General features: G+C 37.0%; 1 protein-coding gene across 1 annotated transcript in view; it reads right to left on the reverse strand.

Moving 5' to 3' along the window:
• Positions 1–2,289: 2,289 nt before the first annotated feature.
• The window catches only part of CD2AP (CD2 associated protein), a 90,568-nt gene continuing 69,342 nt past the window's right edge, over positions 2,290–23,515 (reverse strand). Inside the window, exons 10-18 of the mRNA XM_061990599.1 lie at positions 22,912–22,948; positions 22,473–22,535; positions 18,457–18,616; positions 15,327–15,469; positions 8,459–8,574; positions 7,140–7,226; positions 6,404–6,588; positions 5,649–5,712; positions 2,290–4,615 (exon numbers count right to left, since the gene is read on the reverse strand). Of these exons, the coding sequence (XP_061846583.1) occupies positions 4,574–4,615; positions 5,649–5,712; positions 6,404–6,588; positions 7,140–7,226; positions 8,459–8,574; positions 15,327–15,469; positions 18,457–18,616; positions 22,473–22,535; positions 22,912–22,948 (897 nt within the window). The 3' untranslated portion in view covers positions 2,290–4,573. The remainder of the gene's footprint in view (positions 4,616–5,648; positions 5,713–6,403; positions 6,589–7,139; positions 7,227–8,458; positions 8,575–15,326; positions 15,470–18,456; positions 18,617–22,472; positions 22,536–22,911; positions 22,949–23,515) is intronic.

The following is a 23,515-nucleotide window of genomic DNA, read 5'->3' on the forward strand; positions in this document are numbered from 1 at the left end:
GACCACTCCTCTGCAGCCATCATGCCCCAGCCTCAATCTCACAGCCTTCCCCAGCATTGCTGGGGTGCTCTGATTCATTTGGAGTTTTCCCATGAAGAAATAACCTTGGGCATCAGCCTGCTTCTTTTCTTGTCCAACTGGATTCCCATTGAGGGAACGTGCAGATGACATAAAGGCATTGCAAAATGACAAAACAAGTTACACACACACTCACAAAACAACTGCCAGGTTGCCACCTTTGCCAGGAGTCCAGAGAGATGAATCACACCTGCATGGTCTGTACCTTTTATCCTGGGTGAGAAGACACCTTCTGCTCTTCTGTACTTCACAGATCTTATAGACTTTAAAGATTAGGAAAAAATTCATCATCAAAATCTGGTCAAATTAATGCATTACCCTTTATAAATTAAAATGACACTACTGAAAATATCTTGCTCAGCTAAAATGCTCAACATGCAAGCAATATTTTCTTTATGACCTGCACCCATCATAAGGGCTGAAAGTCACGGGCTGAACCTTGTGTCATGTCCACTGTCAGTTCTCTTAACACCAGCTCACCTCCAAGGGCCAGACCTGCAGTAGCCAGTAATTTATCACAACGGAGGAACAATCCCTGATACTCCTGCTCACAAGGCTGCTTTGGAAGACCTTTGGCCACTGACGGTGTCCACAGTCCCACAACACATTTGTCATGAGCTTTCCTGAGAGAGCATTATTGTGTCTGCTACCACAGCTTCAGTCAGTCCTCAGCCAAAAAGGTCAGTCTCCACTTTTAGCCTAGAGGTGGGTGTTATTTACTGTTCTGGTTTGATCTGCACATTGGTATCAAGCAGCAATTAAATCAAGCATGATTAGACACAGCCAACACAACCCACTGGAAACACTGAATGACTTACACTGGATACAGTACCAGGCAGAGATTAATTAAAAGGTGGCACCCTACCAATTTTTAAAGAGAGAAGAAAAGGACCAAAGGACAGATCATGTCAAGGTATGGACATCTATTTTAAGAGGCTTCTTCCCCATGTCATCTGGAGTTGAGCTTCTACACAGTCTCTGAACTTCTGCTACGATGTCAAGACTGAACATCCTTTGATTCTCAAACACCCCCTCAAACTAAGCAGTAGTGCCCAAAGGACAAAGGCTAGCATACTTTAACACTCAGACAAATACACATGCTTCTCTCAGAAAGAAGAAGTGTGAACCTGTGCTCCCAGGGTCTTAGAAAGCTATTCAAACCATGACTTCAACAAGCAAGAGTACTCCAAACCCTGAACCCAGTAGCATGGGTCTCAGGCTTTACAAGCTGGTCCAGGCTGTTTGCATTCCTTGAGCTGGGAGGTGTGTGCCTAGGCAACCAAAAGGGAGAGGTTCATCGTTTTAGCTCTTGCAAAATCTAATTGCCCAAGATGTAGGAACATCTTTGTAGGAGCTTTGACATCGCTCTGAGAAAGCAAACAATCAGCAATGGGAACATCTCAGAGAACTTTAATAGCAGGCAGAATTGAGGCAGCTGTGAAAACCTGTTTTACAATTTCCTTTGGAGTTAACAGACGTCTTCTAATTTATGAGTTTAATGAATACAAGGTATTTATTTAAAACTTCAACAGATACTTTGCTGCACAACTCAAAGTCAAATCCTGCCATACATCGCAGGTTTTCATCAGAAACTTCATTTCCTTGCAGCAACATTAATTAAAATGTTACCTTCATGGTGATTCTTTAAATACATTTTAAAAATAAAGTAGACTTGTATTTCATGAGACTGTATCTTCTATGTAAATAAAGCTTTTTAGAGAATGTTAAGATTGAACAAAAACTGTGCAGTTTAAATATGCCCTTCTGTTATTTTCATTTGCCTTGTTCCTCATCCATATCTCTTTAAAGTATGCCATACTCAGTCTTCCTTTGTTAAACATGCATTTAAGAAGTGACTCAAACATGCATTTATTCGTATTACTGTGTGGCAACAGGGAGCTTAAAAAGAGGCTCTGAATATGCACAGTAAGGTCAGCTCAATATGGATCAACTGAAGGAAAAAAAGAGGGAGTAAGGAGATCATGAGAAGTTAAGATTCCCAGCTATACTAGAAAAGAAAACCAGTAAGGTTTCCAACTGTTTGGATCCTAAGCCATCCTGACATGCCAGTGAGTCAATTAAAATCTGAGAGTCACAAATGAGGACTATATAAATAATAAAACACTTTGCTCCCACACGTCAAACTCCCGCTGCAAAGAATTTAAGTGTACAAAACACTCCTGAACAGAACTGAGCAGACATTTCAACAGGTTTTTAAACTTCTTTTATTTGATGAGTTTGGATAGCATGCATCATTTTACAGCACCTGTAAACAAGTCAGTGAAGCATATCGCTTTTAGGAACTTGGACTGTGGAATGTCTTCAAAACCATTACCTGCTCCCCCTCCACTCTGGTACATAACACAAGCTGAAGACAAGAAAGACATACATCAGGGTAACTTCCTTATGGCTAAAAGTACTCATAGCAGCAACTTTTAAAGGAGGGTTTTATTAAATCACATCATTGCACTTGGGTCATTTATTGCTATAACGAACAAAGGCCATTAAATTACAAACACCTTTCATTTCTGGTTTCAGTTGATTGTCTTATTCTGCTCATCTGCTGCAAGCTTATATGCAGATATAATTTCTGTAGAGCAATCCATTCCAAGATTTGTTTCGTGCTGTAATCACAGTGAAGAGCATGTATAAGAGAATTGGCTATTCTATTCGGCTCAATTCCGGCTGTTCATCACCTGACTTAGAGGTATGAACTCTAAGAGCGAGCTTAGTGTCTGACGAAAGGCATTGCTGCTGCACATTATTCCTCAGTATAAAGATCTGGCTTAAGTCTTCACTTGTGATTCATCTAGGCAATTAAAAGTTAAAAGCATTAATATTTAATCAGCTTATTAGCAATGTGGCTAGCAAATATTACCTAATATCTGCATAGTATATTGATGAAGTTTTATGAACAATTTAAATCAGTAAGTGAACTGACTTTTTGATATTTCTATTTTACGATGCATGAACCGTGGAAAACATATACTCTCAAGAATTAACACTTCCAAGTCACTTGCTCAAGTGATATACTAAATAATTACTATATTTATGACTATTCCCATGAATAGAATATTTAATTACTTCTCTCACTGGTGAAGCTGCCTAACCGTGTGGCATGTTTTTACCATTTAAATTCCAGTAGACCAAGACGAGATAAGATACTAACAGAAGTAATCCTTTTAACTGGCTTTCTAAAGCTGCATGGTTTTTAATTCTCTAATCAAATGAACATGACAACCAATACCATTGTCTACCATCACTTTGCAATATTATTTGCATGTTATTCTGGTGCACTGTGTTGACAAGCTGAGGGATTAAAGATAATGGCAATCCACAAGAATTCAACTGTTTTCCATTAAATGTGTGTTTTCCATAACATGTGATGGCACAACGCTGTGAAAGCAATTGTTCCAATCACACATTAAAATCCAAACATGTTATTAAGTTTAGCAGTACACAATATACTGAGAAAGTTTATGGAATAAATATATAAATATTGAGACCTTTTGAGAGTATCAAAGTTCCGAAGGGATTTATTTGGAGACGCATTATAAAACAAAACCTGACTATTGTAAAAATAGATCGAGATGAATATTTAACCACCAGAAAGACTGATGACTTCAGTTTAGATACACAAAGCACGGATGCTGCGACAAAGCACGGACTTTGTGACTTTTCATGCTTCACGTCGTAACATTTTAGGCACAATAAGGTTAAGACTAGATTCTAGTCTTGTTTCTGTATTTCTTGCATTTTGTGGTTTTAAAAGTTAATGTTGTCATAACTTCATGATTCAGTCCTAAATCCCTTTTTCTTCCAATAGTGCAAGTGATAATGTTCTGCTGAACGACTTGGACTAGATCACTCTTTTTTACTACAATACATAGGAGTTTCACCTGGTTCCTTGCATGAACAAATTCCTATCTAATTGCTCAACTTATTAACAGCATATTATTAATATTCTCACTGCAGACAGGCACAACAGCATAACCCTGGGTAAGACTGCCAAAATGATACAAGTATCACATATTCCCTTTTGCGCATAGGGGAAAAGGAGTGACTACAATTACGATACAGTTTTTCTATCCCTCCCAATAGACTATTTTACAGATTAGTTGCAAAGATAGATCACCCTATATATAGTATAGATCTCTTTAAAAATTAAGCTACAGGTTTTCAATAAAAATCTATCAAAGATTCCCTCTCCTTTCTATACAGATTCAGTAGTATTTTCAAGCAAACCAAAAAACAAGGTCTGCAATTCCAGCACAGTAAGAAATAAGGCCTCTTTTATATTGGCAAAAAAATTACACCATTATTATTCTTTGTTTTCTTATCTCTCTGAATAAAAGACTATATTCCTTTTTCTACTATATTTTTTTCCTTTGAGACTGTAGAACACCAGCATCCATTACTATGAAATAAGAGTCAGTTCTCCTTGTGTTCAGCTTTGAATTCCTGGCAAGTTTAAAATATTGATTCCATAGCTGTCTCACGTAGACATCACTGCTTTCTTCAATTTTTCTATTTCAAGCTAGAAAACAGACATTTGGAAAAGGAAGAGTTAGTAATAAAGTAGTATAAAATGTGTACTACTATAGTGGTAAACAAACAAGAATTTACAACCATTAAAAATTTGCCTATAGTTCTGATACATCTTATTGGATAAACTCACTCTGAATAAAGGAGTCAAAGCTGGGTTGTGGAATCACTTGACATGTCCCCGCATAATGCTGCGTCATCACCTCAGACTAACTTCCTAAAGCAGCCTTCAAGCTAAATACCATGCCATGATTAATTTGTATTTCTTCAAATGGATTTAAAAGATAACATCGAAGTTACTTCCTCTTCATCCCAAGAACATACTTCAGGCAATTTCATTGATTGCTTTGGAAATGCATTACAAACAGGACTCAACAGAAGCTCTTATCGAGTTTCATAAGTAGCTTTGTAGTTAGCAAGAAGTTCTATTTCACAAATAAAATGCCCTTTTGCACACGACTGAACTAATTTTCTACAAGAATCTGATCCTATTAACTACTTAATGACATCATATTGTCCTGTAGGTAGGCTTCTTCATCAATAACTTGGAGTGGTGTTCACTCATCAGGCAAATTCATTCATCAGTTCTTTTGACAAGTTATCCACATTATATGTCAACAGTTCATCAAAAACTTAGGAAAGTTTACTTTTGCTTTGTTTTTCTTTTGATTACACAAAGCAAGTTTATCCTTCAATCTTACAAAAGCTAACCTCCTCTCTTGAAAGATGTCCAGTTGGACATACTTCTAGCAAAGAGCAGAATCGAGCAATGCTAAACTGAACTCAGAGATCCCAACACCCATACATACTACTAAAATAAATTTTGCAGGTCAGGAAAGATGAACTGTGAATCTTCTATATACATCCAACTGTCTCATGAGGCATTCACTCAACCACACACTAACACAGTCATTTAAAAAAAAGGTTGAGAAAGTTTGTTAAGGCTTCCCTGTGTCATCAAATTCCAATATGGTGCCTTCGTACTTCTAAACTCAACCCTCCACCCCTCAAATTGCTAACATTACCTCCAGATTACTTCGCAACAGCTTCTCTTCTTCCAAATCCTTCTTTAGTTTTTCCAGTTCTCTCCTAATAGTGGTGAAGATAACCAGAAATACAAGTTAGAGGTGGGAAAAAAAATTTCAAATTACTGAGAACAGGAATTACAGTCCTTGTTTAAACTTTACAAGAGGAATTCACATAATAACTGTCTGATGATACAACTTATAAATAAAAAAATCTGTATGAAATTACATGCTTACTAGTGAACTGGTAATCAAATCTGCCAGACTACAAGCTTCCACCAACTCTCAACATTTCTTATCTATCCCTGCACATCCATTCCTAACTTACCACAATCACCAACTTGAAAAACTCAGTAATATGTTTCCCTACTCACATGATGGCAAAACCACAATAACTTGTGTGCAGTGCTACACAAGGACAGCACGAGTACTTAAGTTAAATACCACCAAAACAATCTACTTTTCCTTAAAGGGAAAGTATTGTTTAAGAAATATTTTCAAAAACCTGTAATGAATGCAGGATCAGGAAGTAGGAAGGAAAAATATGTACAAATGCCAAATAATTCCATGTGTACAAGTTACAGATACTTTGACAACAAATGTGTATGTATTTACAACATCCATTTGGACCAACTACTAAATAAAAATGTTCTGAATTAATATTAACATAGAATGGCTTTTTATTTTTAAAAAGGTCTGGCATAAGAGACATTTGGATGTCTACATCCCCTTTGTAGATTAAGGAAAATATTTACCCGTGTTCTCTCTTCAGTGCGTCTACTAAACCCATCAAATCATTAATCTGAGACCTGAGCTCTTCCACAGAAATTTTTTCATCATCTGTTTCTGCTTTAAGTTGGATGTCTCCAGGAAAAAAGTTCAGTATAACAGAACTTGGTCTCTGAGATGAAGATGGAATTGGTGGACTGAATGGAGATGGCTGAAAAAAATAAGAGAAAGCTTAGAAATGGTATCTTTATGAACTGACCACTTAGAGCACAAAGGCTGTACTAGTATTGGAGATATATGTGCACAAATTCCCTTAATTTCCTACCCAAAAGATAAAAAACAGTCTTCAGTTCAAAAGGACTGCTGTAGTATAGAAAATACAGTTGTTTTATTCAGCTCTTCATTAAGTATTTTCCTGAGGTTCCTGTAGTCACTAAATAAAAGTGCTCACACTGCAGTTCTCCACACTATTTTTTAAAATAAAGGATTTAATAGAGCCCATTGGTTCATTATAAACTATCTTTATGCACCTTTCTGATGTGTTCAGTTGTTTTGTGTGTCAGGAGAGAAAAGCCAGAGCTACAGTTTCATGCTACCTGATACAACAGTTTTCATCAGAACTTATTCTAAAAAACACAGGTCACTTGCATTTAAATACTATCATTTGCATTTAGGTGGTTGCATCAATCTAAACTGGAAATGTAAGCAAGATGAACAGAACATTTAACTGTCTGATACTTCTCTAGTTCCTTAGTATCATACCTTTTTTGTTTCAACTGGCTTTGGTTTGGCACATTCTTCTTCCTTGTGCACCATCAAATTTCTTTCTGGACTCATGTTTTGACTTGCCTGGTAAACCATTCATAAGAAATTAAAACATTTTAAGAATTAAAGACCTAAGTAACTAAAAAAAGTAAATAAATACCCAACTGTCATATGCTTCTAAAGGTGAAATAGAAAAAAGATAAAACAAGCCCAAACTTCAATTGCTAGACTTTCCCTGCCAGTCAGAATTGTCCTTCCTCGCAATACTCGTTCAGATGAATTCACATCAAATGGGAATCTTGGGCAGGATTTTCAAGCATCTCTGCAGTACTTAGTAAACAAGTCCTTGATGTTTTTGAGAGTCTGTAGGTGTTTCCATAAAACACAAACATCACTAGGCAGTAACTGTAGATGGCATGACTGAACTATGCAACAACTTGCTTGACTGAACTATGCAAAAACAGATGGCATGACTGAACTATACAGCAACTGGGGCTGTTTAGTCTGGAGAAGAGATTGAGGGGAGATCTTATTAACATTGATAAATATCTAAAGGGTGGGTATCAGGAGGTTGGGACATCCCTTTTTTCTATAGTAGCTAGTAACAGGACAAGGGGTAATGGGATGAAGCTGGAAGACAAAAAGTTCCATTTACATATAAGAAAAAGTTATTTCACTGTGAGGGTGACAGAGCAGTGGAACAGGCAGCTCAGAGTCTCCTTCTTTGGAGGTCTTCAAGACTCGTCTGGACATGTTCCTATGCGATCTGATCTAGGTGACCCTGCTTCTACAGGGGGGTTGGACTAGATCTCTAAAGGTCCCTTCCAACCCCTACCATTCTATGATTCTAACTAATGATATAATTTGATTTCAAGGACTCTGCACCACCTGATTCTCGTGGTCTGACAGTTTCACATCTCAGCACATGAGATCACAGGATCTGCATTATACCAATGTTAAACTACAAACCTGTTGTGGCCAGAGATTACATAAAATTAGCCTTGTAAGACACTAAAGGCACTTTCAGAGGTCTGTATATGCACATCATCAGTGATGCTAGAAGAGCTGAGTACTTACTGCAGCATTACCCCCCAGAACAGAACACAAGGAACAGAACAGACACGGTCCTTCAGCTGCAGTCAGTTGTGTTGTTACACTTCCCTCCTGGGAATGGGTATTCCTGCACACAAGGTCTATAGGAACTGAATCTCTGCAGCATTTTGCACTTCACTCTCACTGTTTTCCCTGTGCAATCCTATTTCCTGGGAAGTTAGTTCTTAGTCCACTACTAGGAAAACACCCCCCAATATACTCACAGGACTACTGCTATTGAAACGTGAAGGCAGCCTCCTACCAGGCATCTTGGGTCGGTTTGCAGTAGGGTGTGATAGATTATCTGAGGTAGCTATTACATCATCAAAGCTTAATAGATCTAGAAAAAGATGAAAACACAGACCACCATCAAGACCAGAAGGTTTTGCTGCATTCTTTTTCATCACTTTTTTTAATTAAGACAAAAAAATTAAAAAAAACGAGAATTCTTTATGTTTTGAAGGCTTTCAGCATATACAAAACAAGAGTCCACGAACAACATGACCTTCATATATCTGGGAAACCATGTTTTCTTCTTTGAAAAAAACACAAGAGCTAACTCAAATAGCATTTAAATTCAAGTTCTCAACAGAAGTGCTGTAGTAACATGGCAGAGTGCAACAGACCTAAGATGTATCCACAGAAAATATATCCATGACTGGTTTTTTTTTGAGAGGTGCCATATTCAACTATTGAAAAGATATATTTTCTTGTCACTAAACTTGCATAAAAATCCAAGTTTAACGACTAAGACAAAAATAAATGCAATATAATAAAGTTCAGATCCACATGGTAGTGAACGTAAGTTACCAAGACATTTAACTGAAAATATCTCCGTGCAGAGTAGTTTTTTCCTATGATTTGTCTAACAAAAACACATAACTCTATAATAAACATTTCAAAACTCCATTTTCATGCGTTAAGCCGCCATATAGATATCTTTGTTCATCAGTTTCTTTATGCTCATAGGAAAAAACTTATAATGGGAAAAAAAACAGAAAAAGTCCTAATAATAGGAAGAACAGAATATATCTAATAAGTACTTCATCTACTTAACTGGATGACTTAGCCATTTCACCACAAAATTAATGATACCTACCAGCCAACAAGTGTGCAATAAGAGTTTTTTTTTAAATTTAATCATCAATATGGATATTACATATCATTTTGCAACACAAATCCATTAGACTTATTCCAGAGAGTCTAAGCATTTAACTGAAATGCCACATATGGGCATTAAAGTAACCTTCAAGAATTTGGGGGTTGTTTTGGGGTTTTTCTTTTTTAGTAACTTCCTATTTCTACATGACATTATCATTTATCAAACAGAAGCTATGATATGTCTTTCCCTATTTTCTCATTAATTTTGAAGCTATAGTAAGATGTCAGATAAGAAAAAAAAAAGCCCTAAGAACACTGAAACAGACCATTCATAGCACATCAGTGTTTGGAAGATTTAGAATAATCTGATTAATCCAAGTTTTACTCACACATTGTAAAAGCTACCTGCAGTAAGTAAGTTTTCCACTGTGTGTTTTAATTAATTTTATGTCTTCTACTCTGGATTACTACCCTTGAAGTCCTTAAAACAATCACATCTTTCAGACATTCCTGAATGTATCTACTCCATCATCAGCTGCCTTGTTGAAATGCAAGTGTTTATGACTATCTGGTACCAATCAGTTTTGCTGCTTTTTCATTTTATTAAAGAGAATGTAAAGACACTGTTTTGTAAACATGTAATTGTATTTGCAATTTAAAAAAGCAGGGAAAAAAACACAAAGAAGGAAGAAACAGAAGAGTGATGAATGGCAAGCAGCTGACGGAAAAGAGGAGGAGGAAGAAATAAATAACTATGAAGGTCGTTCTGTTGTAGTCAGTGTCAATAAAATATTTAACTTCTTAGAAATCAAGCTACAGTGACCAGGGGGTGTATCTTCATGTTCTTTATTAAGTCCTCAGTAATTCCAGAGCACTAACCCATGTCAAAGTGTAAATCAGGATTTATGTCAGTTAGGGGTTATTAAAAAGATAACAGGATTGATAATAAGCTAAACATGAACCAGCAATGTGCACTCGTGGCCAAGAAGGCCAATGGTATCCTGGAATGCATCAAGAAGAGTGTGGCCAGCAGGTCAAGAGAGGTTCTTCTCCCCCCCTACTCTAGCCTGGTGAGGCCTCATCTGGAGTCCTGTGTCCAGATCTGGGCTCCTCAGCTCAAGAGGGACAGGGAACTTCTGGAGAGAGTCCAGTACAAGGCCACCAGGATGATCAGGGGACTGGAACATCTTTCATACAAGGAAAGACTGTGGGAACTGGGGCCATTTAGTCTGGAGAAGAGGAGAATGAGGGGAGACCTTATTAACATTTACAAATATGTAAATGGTGGCTGTTAGGAGGTTGGGACATCCCTTTTTTCTATAGTAGCTAGCAACAACACAAGGGGTAATGGGATGAAGCTGGAACACAAAAAGTTCCACTTAAACATAAGAAAAAGCTATTTCACTCTGAGGGTGAGGGAGCAGTGGCACAGGCTGCCCAGAGGGGTTGTGGAGTCTCCTTCCTTGGAGGTCTTCAAGACCTGCCTGGACATGTTCCTATCCAACCTGATCTAGGTGAACCTGCCTCTGCAGGGGGGTTGGATAGATGATCTCTAATGGTCCCTTCCAACCCCTACCATTCTATGATTCTATGATTCTAAACAATAGTCTTCAGCTTCAAACATGTTTTTATGAGCTAATTATCTACTGGAGGTTTTAAGGGAAAACTATAAATACTTTGTTGACCCTGTTGTCCTTTTGTTGCTTATTTGCTGCTTTGGATTTGAACATCTAGATGTAGTACAATCTTTTTGTTCTTCAGAGCTTTTGATAATTGCTTTGTTTTAGCAGCTTTTGTAATTTGGTGTTTTGTGACTCACCTTGACTGCTTTGCCAAATAGATGTTATAAAATTAACTTAAGGGAAGGAACGGAGGAAGGGATGCAAATCTATATATGGAGCGGTGTCTGAGTCATGGTTTAAGAAAATATGGTGTGCTTTTTTTGAAGTACGTTCCCCCCGTGCCCCCTAAGATCCCTGATTTTCTCTGCATATTAAATTAATAGCTTATTTTCACCTTTGCTTGTGAAGACGTTTGTCACCTTTCCTGCAGGTTTCACTTCTCATTTCCAGGCTAGTTTCATGCTTTGAGCTCTATTCAGACTGAAGGAAATAGCAAATAGCAGAAAATACCACTTTTTGCTTATTGTAACTTCCCAGGTAAAACCCTTGGACCTTTCCTGTCATTACAAGGGCAACTACTTGTAGCTAATCAGATGTATTGGAGTACTATTTCTATTTCATGTCTTCCCTTGCTACGAAGGGAGGAGTCTGGCAATTCCTGCTCATAGAAGCAAGGGGGTAAATGAAATCCACATTTTTAACATTTATGAAGTCTGCAACTGAGTTTAAGACAAGTATTTCTGATAATAGTGGAGAACACACGACAGAATGTTTGGTTTAGAGTTGGTTTAATATACCTGCAGTGAGCAACATATCACTAAAACGGTTCTTTCACAGATGGCTGGTAATGATAACTTGTCATCTTCAGGATACAATTTTAGAATTATGAGGGTATATGTGGAAATGATTTGATTTGGGAACTGAAAATTGGCAGACTTTTAATTTAAGCATGTTCTAGATGATCTCTAAAGGTCCCTTCCAACCTCTACCATTCTATGATTCTATGAAAAGATGATTTTAAGGCTGAGAGCATCTTTCTTTCTAAAAACATAAGCTAAGCTTAAATAGTTACTTAGGACAGACTATTAGAAATTTCTCTTCTGCAAGCTTAACATAGATCCATACCGGAACTGTTAGGAGCTTTAAACAGATAGAATTAGGTGAGAGGATTTATTAAGATTTGTGAATGCTTCAAGTGTATTTATAGCAGCTTGTCTTAAAAAGCCTTCACAAAAAGAAGCAAAGCTGAAGGAGTATCTAAAGAAATTACTGGTCCAACATCTATCAATGGGTTTTTAAACTCCAGTCACATAAGAAGTGAAACCTTTCCTATACTTTAGAAAACAAAACCTCACATTAATTAATTAATTAAGAGATGACAACAGCCCTTGTCCTTATTCTCATCTTGTTGAGACTGCACTCCGAACATTTAGAATTTAAATTTAAATTGGCAGTTGAGCAGTAGTAGGGTATTTACTACAATTAAGCATGTACCTGATACCTAACTTACAAAACCACTACTTTACAAGATTCATGATATTAAACAGCCAACACCAGTGAATTCAGTGCCTAAAGGCTCTGTAATTGCATCATTTGTGTGTACAGAAAGATAAAGCCATTCAACCTACATACAACAGAAGTCCCGTAAGTACTGAACACATTTCACTATTAAACACGAGATTTAGCTCATCAATAGCTGGATTGTCATCATTTTTGAGTTCTTTTCCTATCTCCAGAAGTTCCTAATTGAAAAGCATACTTCAAATAACTTCTTTAACAGCTAAGGAAAACAGGCATTCAAACAAACAAAGAAAAAGCACTTTTAAATTGAAACCCAAAAATTTTAGTATCGATAACTGCAACTGAAAGTTATGCTTATGATGTTAAGAGGCAGCTATGTGTATGGCATAAAGCATTTGGATTTCCTTATAGATTGTTATCTTACCAAAATGGAGAAGGGTAGGGTAATTTCCTGACACGTAAGAAGGGAAACATGGCAAACAGGATAGGAAACAAAATCTGGAAAGAAAAGTCAAGGAGAGGAATGTCTAGAAAAAGATTCTGAACAAAAAAATTATTTTACAAAGCAGGAAAAAGAAACATTTGTAGAAGAAACAGAATCTCTTTACATGTTCAGCATGCTAGCATTACAGCTTTAGTCTTTTACAATACTTCATTTCTAATCAAAGAGATAAACAGTTATGCAATTTTTTAAACAAGGCTTCAGGAGGAAGTATTTCAACATGATCAATGTTCCTGAATGTGTTTCACTATCTGGCATTATCTGATGGCTGGGAACGTAGTTTTGGTGTGGGGTGGGTTGTTTAATTCCTATAGACATAGAATATTTACAGCCTCTCCTTAGGCTAAATTTAAAGTGGCTTCATGTACACTACACTTGATGGTCAAACTAAGTTGTAAAAAGTTAACATCCACACTTAAAAAAATTGTTTTCTAAAAACTCATTCAGCTCAGGATCTCAATCTATGGGGATGGGGCGGGGGGGGGAAGAGGGACTCTGGTAATTAAGTTGACAACCCCAAACATACCTTTAACATCTATTCTAGTTCTTGTAAGATTGAACAACCTTAACCTTTATATAAGGAGCTTTATATAGCTTTATCTTTGAACCTTTATATAGCTGCTGTATAGACTACTACGTCTCTAGCATCAGAATACATACAGAGACATAAAGTGTGAGACTGACATTTTACTGGCAGGAGTTTGGATTAGTCTTTTCACAAGAGTAATAAAACTAATAGTGGCTTATGGAGATCATTTTCAACAAAGATATTTTCATATTTTTGAAACTTGACACTGTCAGTGTTGCTTCTCTGCAGAGACCACCTGAGCCTCCTTTGTTTGCTCTGAACGAAAAAAGGACCACTGAACAGACCTCACCCACTTGCTTCATACTATGCTAAACAGCTCAACAAACACTTGATTGGTAGGACAAGACTTTCATTTTAAAGCCTAAGTTGTGCATCGCTCTCCCATCTCTCAGCTTACTTCAGCCTAGAAGTGTTTGTCCCATATCCTCACTCAAATTCATTTCTAAGCAGAGGCAATAGTTAAACTGCCAATTCAAAAGCTCTGAACCAAGGCATATCACAGCATATGCATAGACTTTACTGGGGAATTAAAAAAATCCTTTCAAAACCACTGCAAGACTTGTGACACTAAATAGCCATATACCTTAGGGTAACAGTATAATATTGGTAATACTTCCAGGATATTTCAGTACCTGCTGAAGCAGTTTTTTGTGGCTCAGAAAAAATATAACTTTTGTATGAATAACATATACGAACTAATCTCTCCTCACAGAAAGCATTTAAGCTTAGAATCACATCTTGAAGTGCTTAATGGAAAAATCAGTACTAGTCTTTCCTATCCACAAACTGCTTCAGTTTTTTAATGCTTTTTTTTGTCTCCTACATTCATTGTAGGGCCAAAGACTCTACAACCTGAATATTACAATTGGCCTAAAATAAAACCAATCAACTTATACTATTTCAAGGTATATTATCACTAAACCCTTTCTGAGATGAAAGGTTGCATTGGAGATACACAAGTCAAAGGCTGCAGGTACAATTCACTAAAGCTTTTTCTGCAGTAGTTAATACAATAATTCAGTGTTTAAAAAAAAATATGTCCACAGCAGATGAACTCTAAGAGGCACATAAAGGATTGAAATCATTTGTGCTGTTAGTAAAGGACAAAAGGTAACTACATAATAGCTCAGAGAGACCAATCATCCAGGTGGGTGTATCAAAGTTTTTAGTGGACAAATTTAAAGAGGTGCCAGGTTTGGTTCAAGGTGCGCTAAGCAAAGCCGTAAGCATGAAATTCAAATGTACAATGCTCCATGCTGGCCCAAACTTCAGGCATGATAAAGTCATAAGCTAGAAGAGCTACAAGCTTAATCACAGAATGCTGAAGGTAATGGCACTACCAAAAACATACGTTAGCTAGAAAAGCAAAAGTTATCTGCAATGCAAGAGCAGAACAAACAGAACTAGTCAGTAAGGAAAATGATTTCATAAAAATGCAAGATAAAAGTCACAGCAAAAAAAAAGCTTTCCAGTTAAAAGAGCAAACTATTACTTACGTGTCACCCTTCCTATTATCTACTACAGCACAGAGTTCATCAAATGTCTACAAAGAGCCTACTGACATATGTTCATTGCTTGCTGACTCTTACCTTCAGCTACCTACAGCAGTTCTAAAAAAAAAAAAAGTGTACTTTCTACTAAACAGTAGTAATTGCACTCTGGCATTTAAACTACTTTAAAAGTTTGTTCTAACCTGGCAAAATACCAAAATAGAAACAAACAGAAAGACCTAACAGAAGGTTTTGTTCTTTTCTTACCTGATTCTTTAGAGCTCTTTACCACAAGTGAATCTACATCTACTGATTTTGGTCTAAGTGGTAATAGTTCAGAGTCTAACTTTGGTTTTGCTACTGGTTCAACTTCAGATTTTGGTCGAAGACAAACCACTTCTCCATTAGATCTGTAGAAAGAAAAAAAGATCCAGTCAAGAGATTAAATCCTTTACAACCAAGAAACATACCAAGAATCAGAAGGACACTGAAAAAATTCAGTACATTTTAGAATTTTCTAAAGCCTTGCTTAAAATCAAGTCTTCTGGAGAGTAATTCTACTCCTATAAAAGCCAATCTTCTGTTCCTGAAAAACAGAAACAATCCTCTTGTAAAAGTAATCCAAAACTGTTACTACCGGGCACATTTTAGCACTAAAATATGAAACACTACACTTCAGTGCAACAGAAAACAAGAGAGCTGGATAGCACCTTCAGCAATCTCCTGAAATGTTCAGAAACAGATTCCTTGATATCAAAATAATCCCATAAAGAAAAAAATGTCAGGAACAAGGGATTTCCTTCTGGGTATAAAGTACCTTGTATATATTACTTCTATTCTAACATGCAGTCTTTGAATTTCTGGGCACATCATTCAGGGATTAACCTCCCCCACCACGCAAAGAACAGATGACATTTTCCTTTACAATTCTTGACATCATTTATGTCACAGAGAAAAAAAAAAAAAAAAATCACAGAATAATTTTGGTTGTAAAAGAACTTTAACACCAACAAGCCCAACCACTCCCCTCACACTGTCACAGCCACCACTAACCCATGTCCCTCAGCTCCTCAACTACACAGCTTCGCAACATCTCCAGAGATGGGGACTCCAACACTTCCCTGGGCAGCTTGTTCCAATGTCCTAGAACTGAATATACCACTCAAAGTGCAGTCTCACCAGCACCAAGCACAAGAGGACAATTACTGCCCTGGCCCTTCTGTCACACTATTTCTGATAAAAGCCAGGATGCCATTGGCCTTCTCGGCCACCTGGGCACACTGCTGGCTTGTGTTTAGATGGCTGTTGATTAACATACCCAGGTCCTTTTCGGCAAAACAGCTTTATAGTATCTCTGTCCCAAGCCTGTAGCATTGCATGGGGTTGCTGTGGACCAAGTGCAGGACCTGGCACTTGGCCTTATTGAATCTCATGCAATTGGCCTCAGCCCATCACTCCAGCCTGTCCAGGTCCCTCTGAAGAGCATTCCTGCCCTAAAGCAGGTCTAGACACTCACTCAGCTTTGTGTTGTCAGTAAACTTATTGAGGGTGCACATGATGCCCTCATCCAGATGACTGATAAAGATATTAAACAGAACAGGTCCAAAACTCTGCCCTGGGGAACACCACTGATGACCAGCCACCAACTGGATTTAACTCCATTCCCCAGCACTCTCTGGGTCCAGTCGTCAGTCAGTTTTCCACTCAACAAAGAGGATGTCCATCAAAGGCATGGGCAGCTAGCTTCTCAAGGATAAAGTTTGTCCAGGTGTCAAAGATTTTACTGAAGTCCTGGTAAACAATATCCACAGCCTTTCCCTCACACACTAAGTGTGTCCCTTTGTCATAGGAGATTGGGCTAGTCAAGGAGGACCTGCCCTTCATAAATCCATGCTGACTCAGACTGATCACCTGGATGTCTTGTACATGTCATACATAAAGCATATAAATGGACCAATCATCAACTTCAATGTGTCCCTGTCATTAACTCATGTCCCAAATCCTTTATTTGGAGTTTTATTGCTGTAGAAAGATATACAGCAGCCTTATCTTCTGAGAACAATGTTAAACTTTCAGACATTTAAACATATTTAAATACCTCTAAGATACAAAGTTTCCATTACTAAAGGACCACAGCTCACTAAAGAACTCTATTTAGCTGGACATGTGTATCCCTTTATAGCCACAATTATTTTCTAAACTAGAGAAGAGTAACATGACTTGTTTTAAAAAAATAAATCTTTACTTGTAAAACTCTCCAAAATATCAAGTGATGTAACACAATTATACACTGAAAATCTGAACAGAAGTAACATAGCACTGGTCTAACTCTCCAACCAGGCACTCAATGTTTCCAGGGCACTGCAGAGTGGAACCAGAAGCAGCTGATGCCTGTTGGAGCCCAAAGCGTATGCCTTGTCCACATTATTCCCTTTCCTCACTTCCCTCCTCCAAAATTGTTTTCACCCTTTAGATGTTCCTCCTTTTTGAAGGAGATAAACCTTGGCAAAAGCTTGCTGTATCTTTGCGGGTATTTAAGGTGCAAGCTCTTTGATGCAGACACTGTCTGCTCCTTTATTTGTAAAGGTCAAATGCAATATGACCTTACTTTCTCATGGTTCTTTCAAGTCAACTAAACATCCCAAAGGGACAGTTACCCACAAGCAGAACATTTACAGTTTTGGGCAAGGATCTAGCAAGTACTTTGGTGGAGACAAAAAGGGGAACTGGGGGAAGGGGTGAGGGGTAGGCAGGGGGGAAGGATTGTATTGATGCAAAATTTGTCATAAATACAGTGGATCCAAAAGAAATAGTAAGTGATTACTTGCTATTACCCATTCTGCTTGTCCAGTAACTCAAGACAGAGAACAGACTGCATGTGGTTATGTAATCAGTGCTTGTTTCCCTAGAAGAGCATATGAGTAACACTGAATACCTTTAGCATAAGTAGTAACTTCTCAATTCTTCCTTTCCATCTAAATTATTCTATATAAAGGGCTGAAACATTTAATGCTGCTGCAGCTCAAATCTTCAGGATTTTTCCAATACTGATTCTCAAGTGTCATGTGTACAGATCCTTCTACACCACACTGCTACAGTAGCTACAGCTTCTTCATTATAGGACAAGCTTAAAGCAAAGCACCCACAGATTTGTAACTTCATCTATCCCATGGTTATTTATGCTGTAATATTTACTCTGAAATGGATTTAAAGAACTAGAAAGTTGTAAGTTATACTGACAAAGATGTGGAAAACCAAAACCTGGTAGGTGTAGGGCACAATTTATCCTTGAATCCTTTCCACCCTTAAAACATATGTTTCTTCCCACCTCATCCTCAAAGAAAGATTGAACAACAAAACCAAATAAAATGTACTTGGATATTTAAGTCATACTGACTTGGATACTGATGATGGCGTAACAGGTTTATCTGGACGTTTTGGGTGCAGAAGCCCTGCTCTCAGTAAGCTGTTAGTCTTGCTTGGAGGAATAGGCTTCTTGGGTGGTACTTGAGGAGCTTGTGGCTTCAAAGGCTTCTGATCCAAAGCTCCTTTTTCATCTGAAAAACAAGCCACCAGACCATTTTTAAAACCCATATAATCTAGAATTCTCATAAGAATCAATTAGAAAGCAACTGCTGTCTGAAATAGTTTCTCTGAAGATCAAAGCGAAAAATATATGTGCAAGTGTCTTAAGAGATACCTTATCAAAACACATAAACTACTTACTTAAAGTATATTATGTTTAAGTAAGCAAAATGTCTTTCTACTGTCATGAAACAATAGTAAGGAATTATAGATTAATATTATTACACTGTTAATGACAGCTAAGAGATAAGAATTTCTCTGTAGTTGCTACTGCTCTCTCTTTGTTAAGAATTCACTTTATATCCTCTTAAAAAGATAGGGTTTGTATTTTTGTTTAGTTGTAACTAGACTTCTTCCATACACACAAGCAACATAATTTATCTACGGGAAAAAAAGGACGAAAACAAAAAAAAAGAATATTTATCCAAATAACTGAATTTATTTTAGATAAAAGTCTACCTTTCTACAAATTCAAGATACAAATTAAGTATGAATGAACCAACAAAAATAAGTTCAATAGATTGTTCAATGACTGTATGATCTAACTGAATACTGACCAGAGGAGCCGACATATAAAATACGGATCACTGGAAAATTCAACCTGCTTCAGAAGTGTTAGTTAGATGGTCTTCAATCCATGTGCTCCAACCACAGGCTATGGGATATCCAGAGTATACCTTCTACTTTTCCTTGTAAAATTATGCTAGAGTTCAGTCAGGCATGCATAAAGTACTGTGGATTTAAAAGATTACTGTTCAGTTACAGCAAGGACTTGCAGTCCTTTACAGTAACTGCTTACAGGGCGGTAAATCTGTGAAACTGGGATAGAGAGACCAACCTTCAGCCTTGCTTCACTTCATCCTCCCTTTCTGTGACTTAAACAAGTACTGGTCTAATGTAAAATCTTTACATATACTAAGGAATTGGGAGCAGGGTTGGAAATCTGCTTCTGCCCTTTCCCAACGAGGTGTCTGAACTGCCAAGGGCTATGATTGACTTCTTTGGACAAGCCCTGCAGCCCTCCAACCTTAAAAATGGGAAAACACCCATGCTCTTTCACAGGATTACCTATAAGTAAACAGATCATATAGATACTTCTGGAAACAAACAAACAAAAGCATTATCCAGGTCAGAATTTTCTTCCTGTTTTGGGACATTTGAGTGTTAGGAAGATATATGAACAAAAAACCCTAATCTCGTGAGACCACACCTGGAATATTATGTCCAGTTCTGGGTCCCTCAGTTCAAGGACAGGGAGCTGCTGGAGAGAGTCCAGTGCAGTGACACAAAGATGATGAAGGAAGTGGAGCATCTCCCTTATGATGAAAGGCTGAGGGAGCTGGGGCTCTTCAGCTTGGAGGAGACTGTGGGATGATCTCATTGATGTTTACAAATATGTAAAGGGTGGGTGTCAGGAGGATGGAGCCAGGCTCTTCTCAATGATGTCCAATGACAGGACAGGGGGCAATGGGTATAAGCTGGAACATACAAGGTTCCAAAGAAACATAAGGAAAAACTTCTTCACTGTGAGGGTGACGGAGCAGTGTAACAGGCTGCCCAGATAGCTCATGGAGTCTCCTTCTCTGGGGACATTCAAAACCCACCTGGATGAGTTCTTGTGTGACCTACTCTAGGTGGTCCTGCTCTGGCAGGGGGTTGGACTAGATGATCTTTCAAGGTCCCTTCCAACCCTTAAGATTCTGTGATTCTGTAATCTGGTTGCCATCCCCTCTCTTAGTACTGAGTTAAAAGAAAAAAAATACTGAAGTAGTTGAAGGATTTTGCCACGTGGTGGTGCTGGTTGTCCTGTGTAAAACAGCCTGTTACCGGTGCTAGTCTCCTGCCTGCTGATCCTATATTTAAGATTTAAATTTTAAATATTCAATAGCAACTAGTGCTATTGCAGGTGAATCAATCAGTGTCGCTTTACCTATGCTGAACACAAGTTTAGAATCACACTTTTTGTTTTTAAGTGAACTAATAAATAGGTCAGAAAAAATGCTGTTATCAAATCACATTCCTGAATTACCATCTGTCAGTTTTCTCTTCAGTTACTCCCACTCAAAAGCTGAATATAAAAATCGTCCACAGCTAAGTGGAAAAAGTTAATATCAAAGGTCAAGATCCACCATGAATGCAGAAATCTGACAGTTTGGCTGGACAAAATGGAATGCCTCTTTTCTGGTTTTTGCTCCACAAAAAGAAAAGATAGGTTGGCTGAAAATTACCAGTTCAGTAATGGATGTAAAAATACTCATCTGAAGACATTTACAGTGGTCACAAAAATGTATACATTATACCACTAAGTATCCTTCACTATAAAGACAGAAATATCTATAGGAGTATTGCTTTTAATTTCTGATCATTTTTTTACCACAATTAAAGGCAGATTTATTAGTCTCCCAATACACATTGAAAAATTACATCATTTGACAGCTGGTGATTACAGTTGCTCAATTTTTTTTTTTTTAACTAATTACAGTACAATCTCTTATTTCATAAACATGATCATTAGTTACAATGAGTGAATAACTTTTACAACCTGACCTTCATCTGAATACAAGGCAAATCTTTCCTCCATCATTTCTTGCACCAGAGGAAAGAGCAGTTCTCTATATTACTTAATTTTTCAGAAACTTTCATGTTCCTGGACATTTTGGATGATGTCACTATTTTTTTTCTGTATTCTTCCATGAACAACCAAGCTGAGCTATGCAAAGGTTAACACCATAATACAAATAGAACCACTCTAAAACTAAACTTACTTGAGTTTAAATAAACTTAAACTTACAATGAGCCAAGTGATCAAAACTTCTAGAATCATACAGTTGATTTCAATTCACACCTGAGGATGCCGTCCAACAGATAAAAATAATTTTTCTTGCTCACATCCAGAGGAAGTATAGTTGAATTTAAAAAGTATTCTTTGTATGAAACACCCAGGAATGTGCTTTGGTTAAAGTGTGGGTTACAAAAATTGCCCCAGGAAGCCAAGAAACTTACCATGCACGCTTACTTGTCAAAATGCTGTTTAGTCAAGAGTCAACCACAGGACTAGTCACAGGACAGGGTATGTTTTTGTAATATGGTTAAGTTGCAGTAACATCAGAATTTCTTTTTTAAGACCCAACCAGTGTGTTTGTTTAAGCTTCTGACTTGCAAACACAATCAAAACAGTTTAACAGTTACACTTGGCAAGTTTTTCAAATATGAAAAGAAGCCCTGTAGAAATGTGTTGGAGTGATAACAGTAGCTTTTCTTCTGAAAAAAAGCAGTGTCCTTTAAATTTTAAGAATAAAGTGGTAACCAGCTCTAAATTCTGTGGAACTGTAAAAATAGTGAGTATAGCAAGAATTAACAGGACAAGAAATTGAAATTTCTGAGCATTGTGACTGTAATGTCTGTCTAAGGAGTGCTGTAATTATTCAATGTATTACTTTCAAAAATATTTTCCATCAGTGACTGACTTTAACCAAAAATTTAAGCAGCAGTAAGCGTTTTTATTTCTAATAGTTCGCTGTTGCTATTCAAAACTCCAGTCACTATCACAGAACTATACTTTAATGAATTCAGTAGGAACTACATTGTTATGGAGTGCAATCAGCACTTTTCAGAATATGATGCAATAATAAGAAATACATATTTCACAGATGTCTAGTTCTTCTAACCACTGTAAAGATATTTTCATAACATCACAGAAATGACATTCAGTAGAGAATATCAAAATAATCTTTAACGGTGTCTTCTAAACAGATATATCTTGCTAAAATTTGTAATGTGTTTAGAAGAGTATAATCAGAAATTCACAACGAAGAAAATTGGTCTCACCTTTCTCTTCAGGCCTCAAAGACGGGAATTTCTTTTCTGCAGTTGGCAATTCTGGTTTTGGAGCTGAACGCAAAAACAAACCGTAGACACTTCTAAGAGATCTTTAATTATCTTTGTCACTAACTAAAAATATGACATACAACAATTTATGTTTATATTTTCTCCTATGCAAGGAGTATAAAACCATTTATAAACAACCATTTGAGCCCAGAAAAAGGTAAGCCTGTATTACAATGCTTCCAAAATAAGCTCCATCATAATTTTGAAAAATATATAGCAGTAGCTAAATGCATAAAAGCATAAAAAGTAACCTCAAACTGTGACTAGAGGTGGCTGCGTTACTAGGAAAAATACAAAGCAACTTCTGAATTTGATTTTGAAAATGCTTCTGAAATGTAGTATTTCCTCAGATACATATCACCATATTCATACCACTTACCTGGATTTTTAACTGGAGGAGGAGGTTTCTTTGGCTTCTGGAACATGAAAAAAAAAAAGTCAAATAAACAAACTAACATATTCTATACAAAGACAGAATTATTTGTGTTTTGTTTTGAATACTGTAAAGTCTACCTTGCTTACTATCTGACTTCAACTTACTTCACAAAGGAAGCAATCAATTCACATATACCAAATACAGAGATCTACAGTAATTCCTCTGATCTCTCTCAGAAGACCCATTGCATAAACAGGAACAAAATGACCATTTCTTCAAATCAGTTCAATGGTTCAGCAACATGCATAACCAGTGGAAGTACAAAGAACTAAAAACTAGGAATTACATCTTTTCCAGGCCAAAGAATTGCTCTGATCACATTCACTTTAATTTCAATGTGCAAATCTCAGTCTTATTAGAATGCAAGTTTGAAGGAGTAACCAGGCAGGTTTTTTAACTAGAACTGGACACTTTCACTGAAAAAAAAAGTTCCAAATTAACTATCAGAAGAACTATTTCAATTAATTGACTTCTAAATTAAAACAGTGTAAGAAAAAAAAATAGCAGCATTTACAATAAACACTGCAGTTACATGAAAAACATTGTT

The sequence above is a fragment of the Colius striatus genome, chromosome 2 (assembly GCF_028858725.1).
Source record: "Colius striatus isolate bColStr4 chromosome 2, bColStr4.1.hap1, whole genome shotgun sequence".
NCBI lineage: Eukaryota > Metazoa > Chordata > Aves > Coliiformes > Coliidae > Colius > Colius striatus.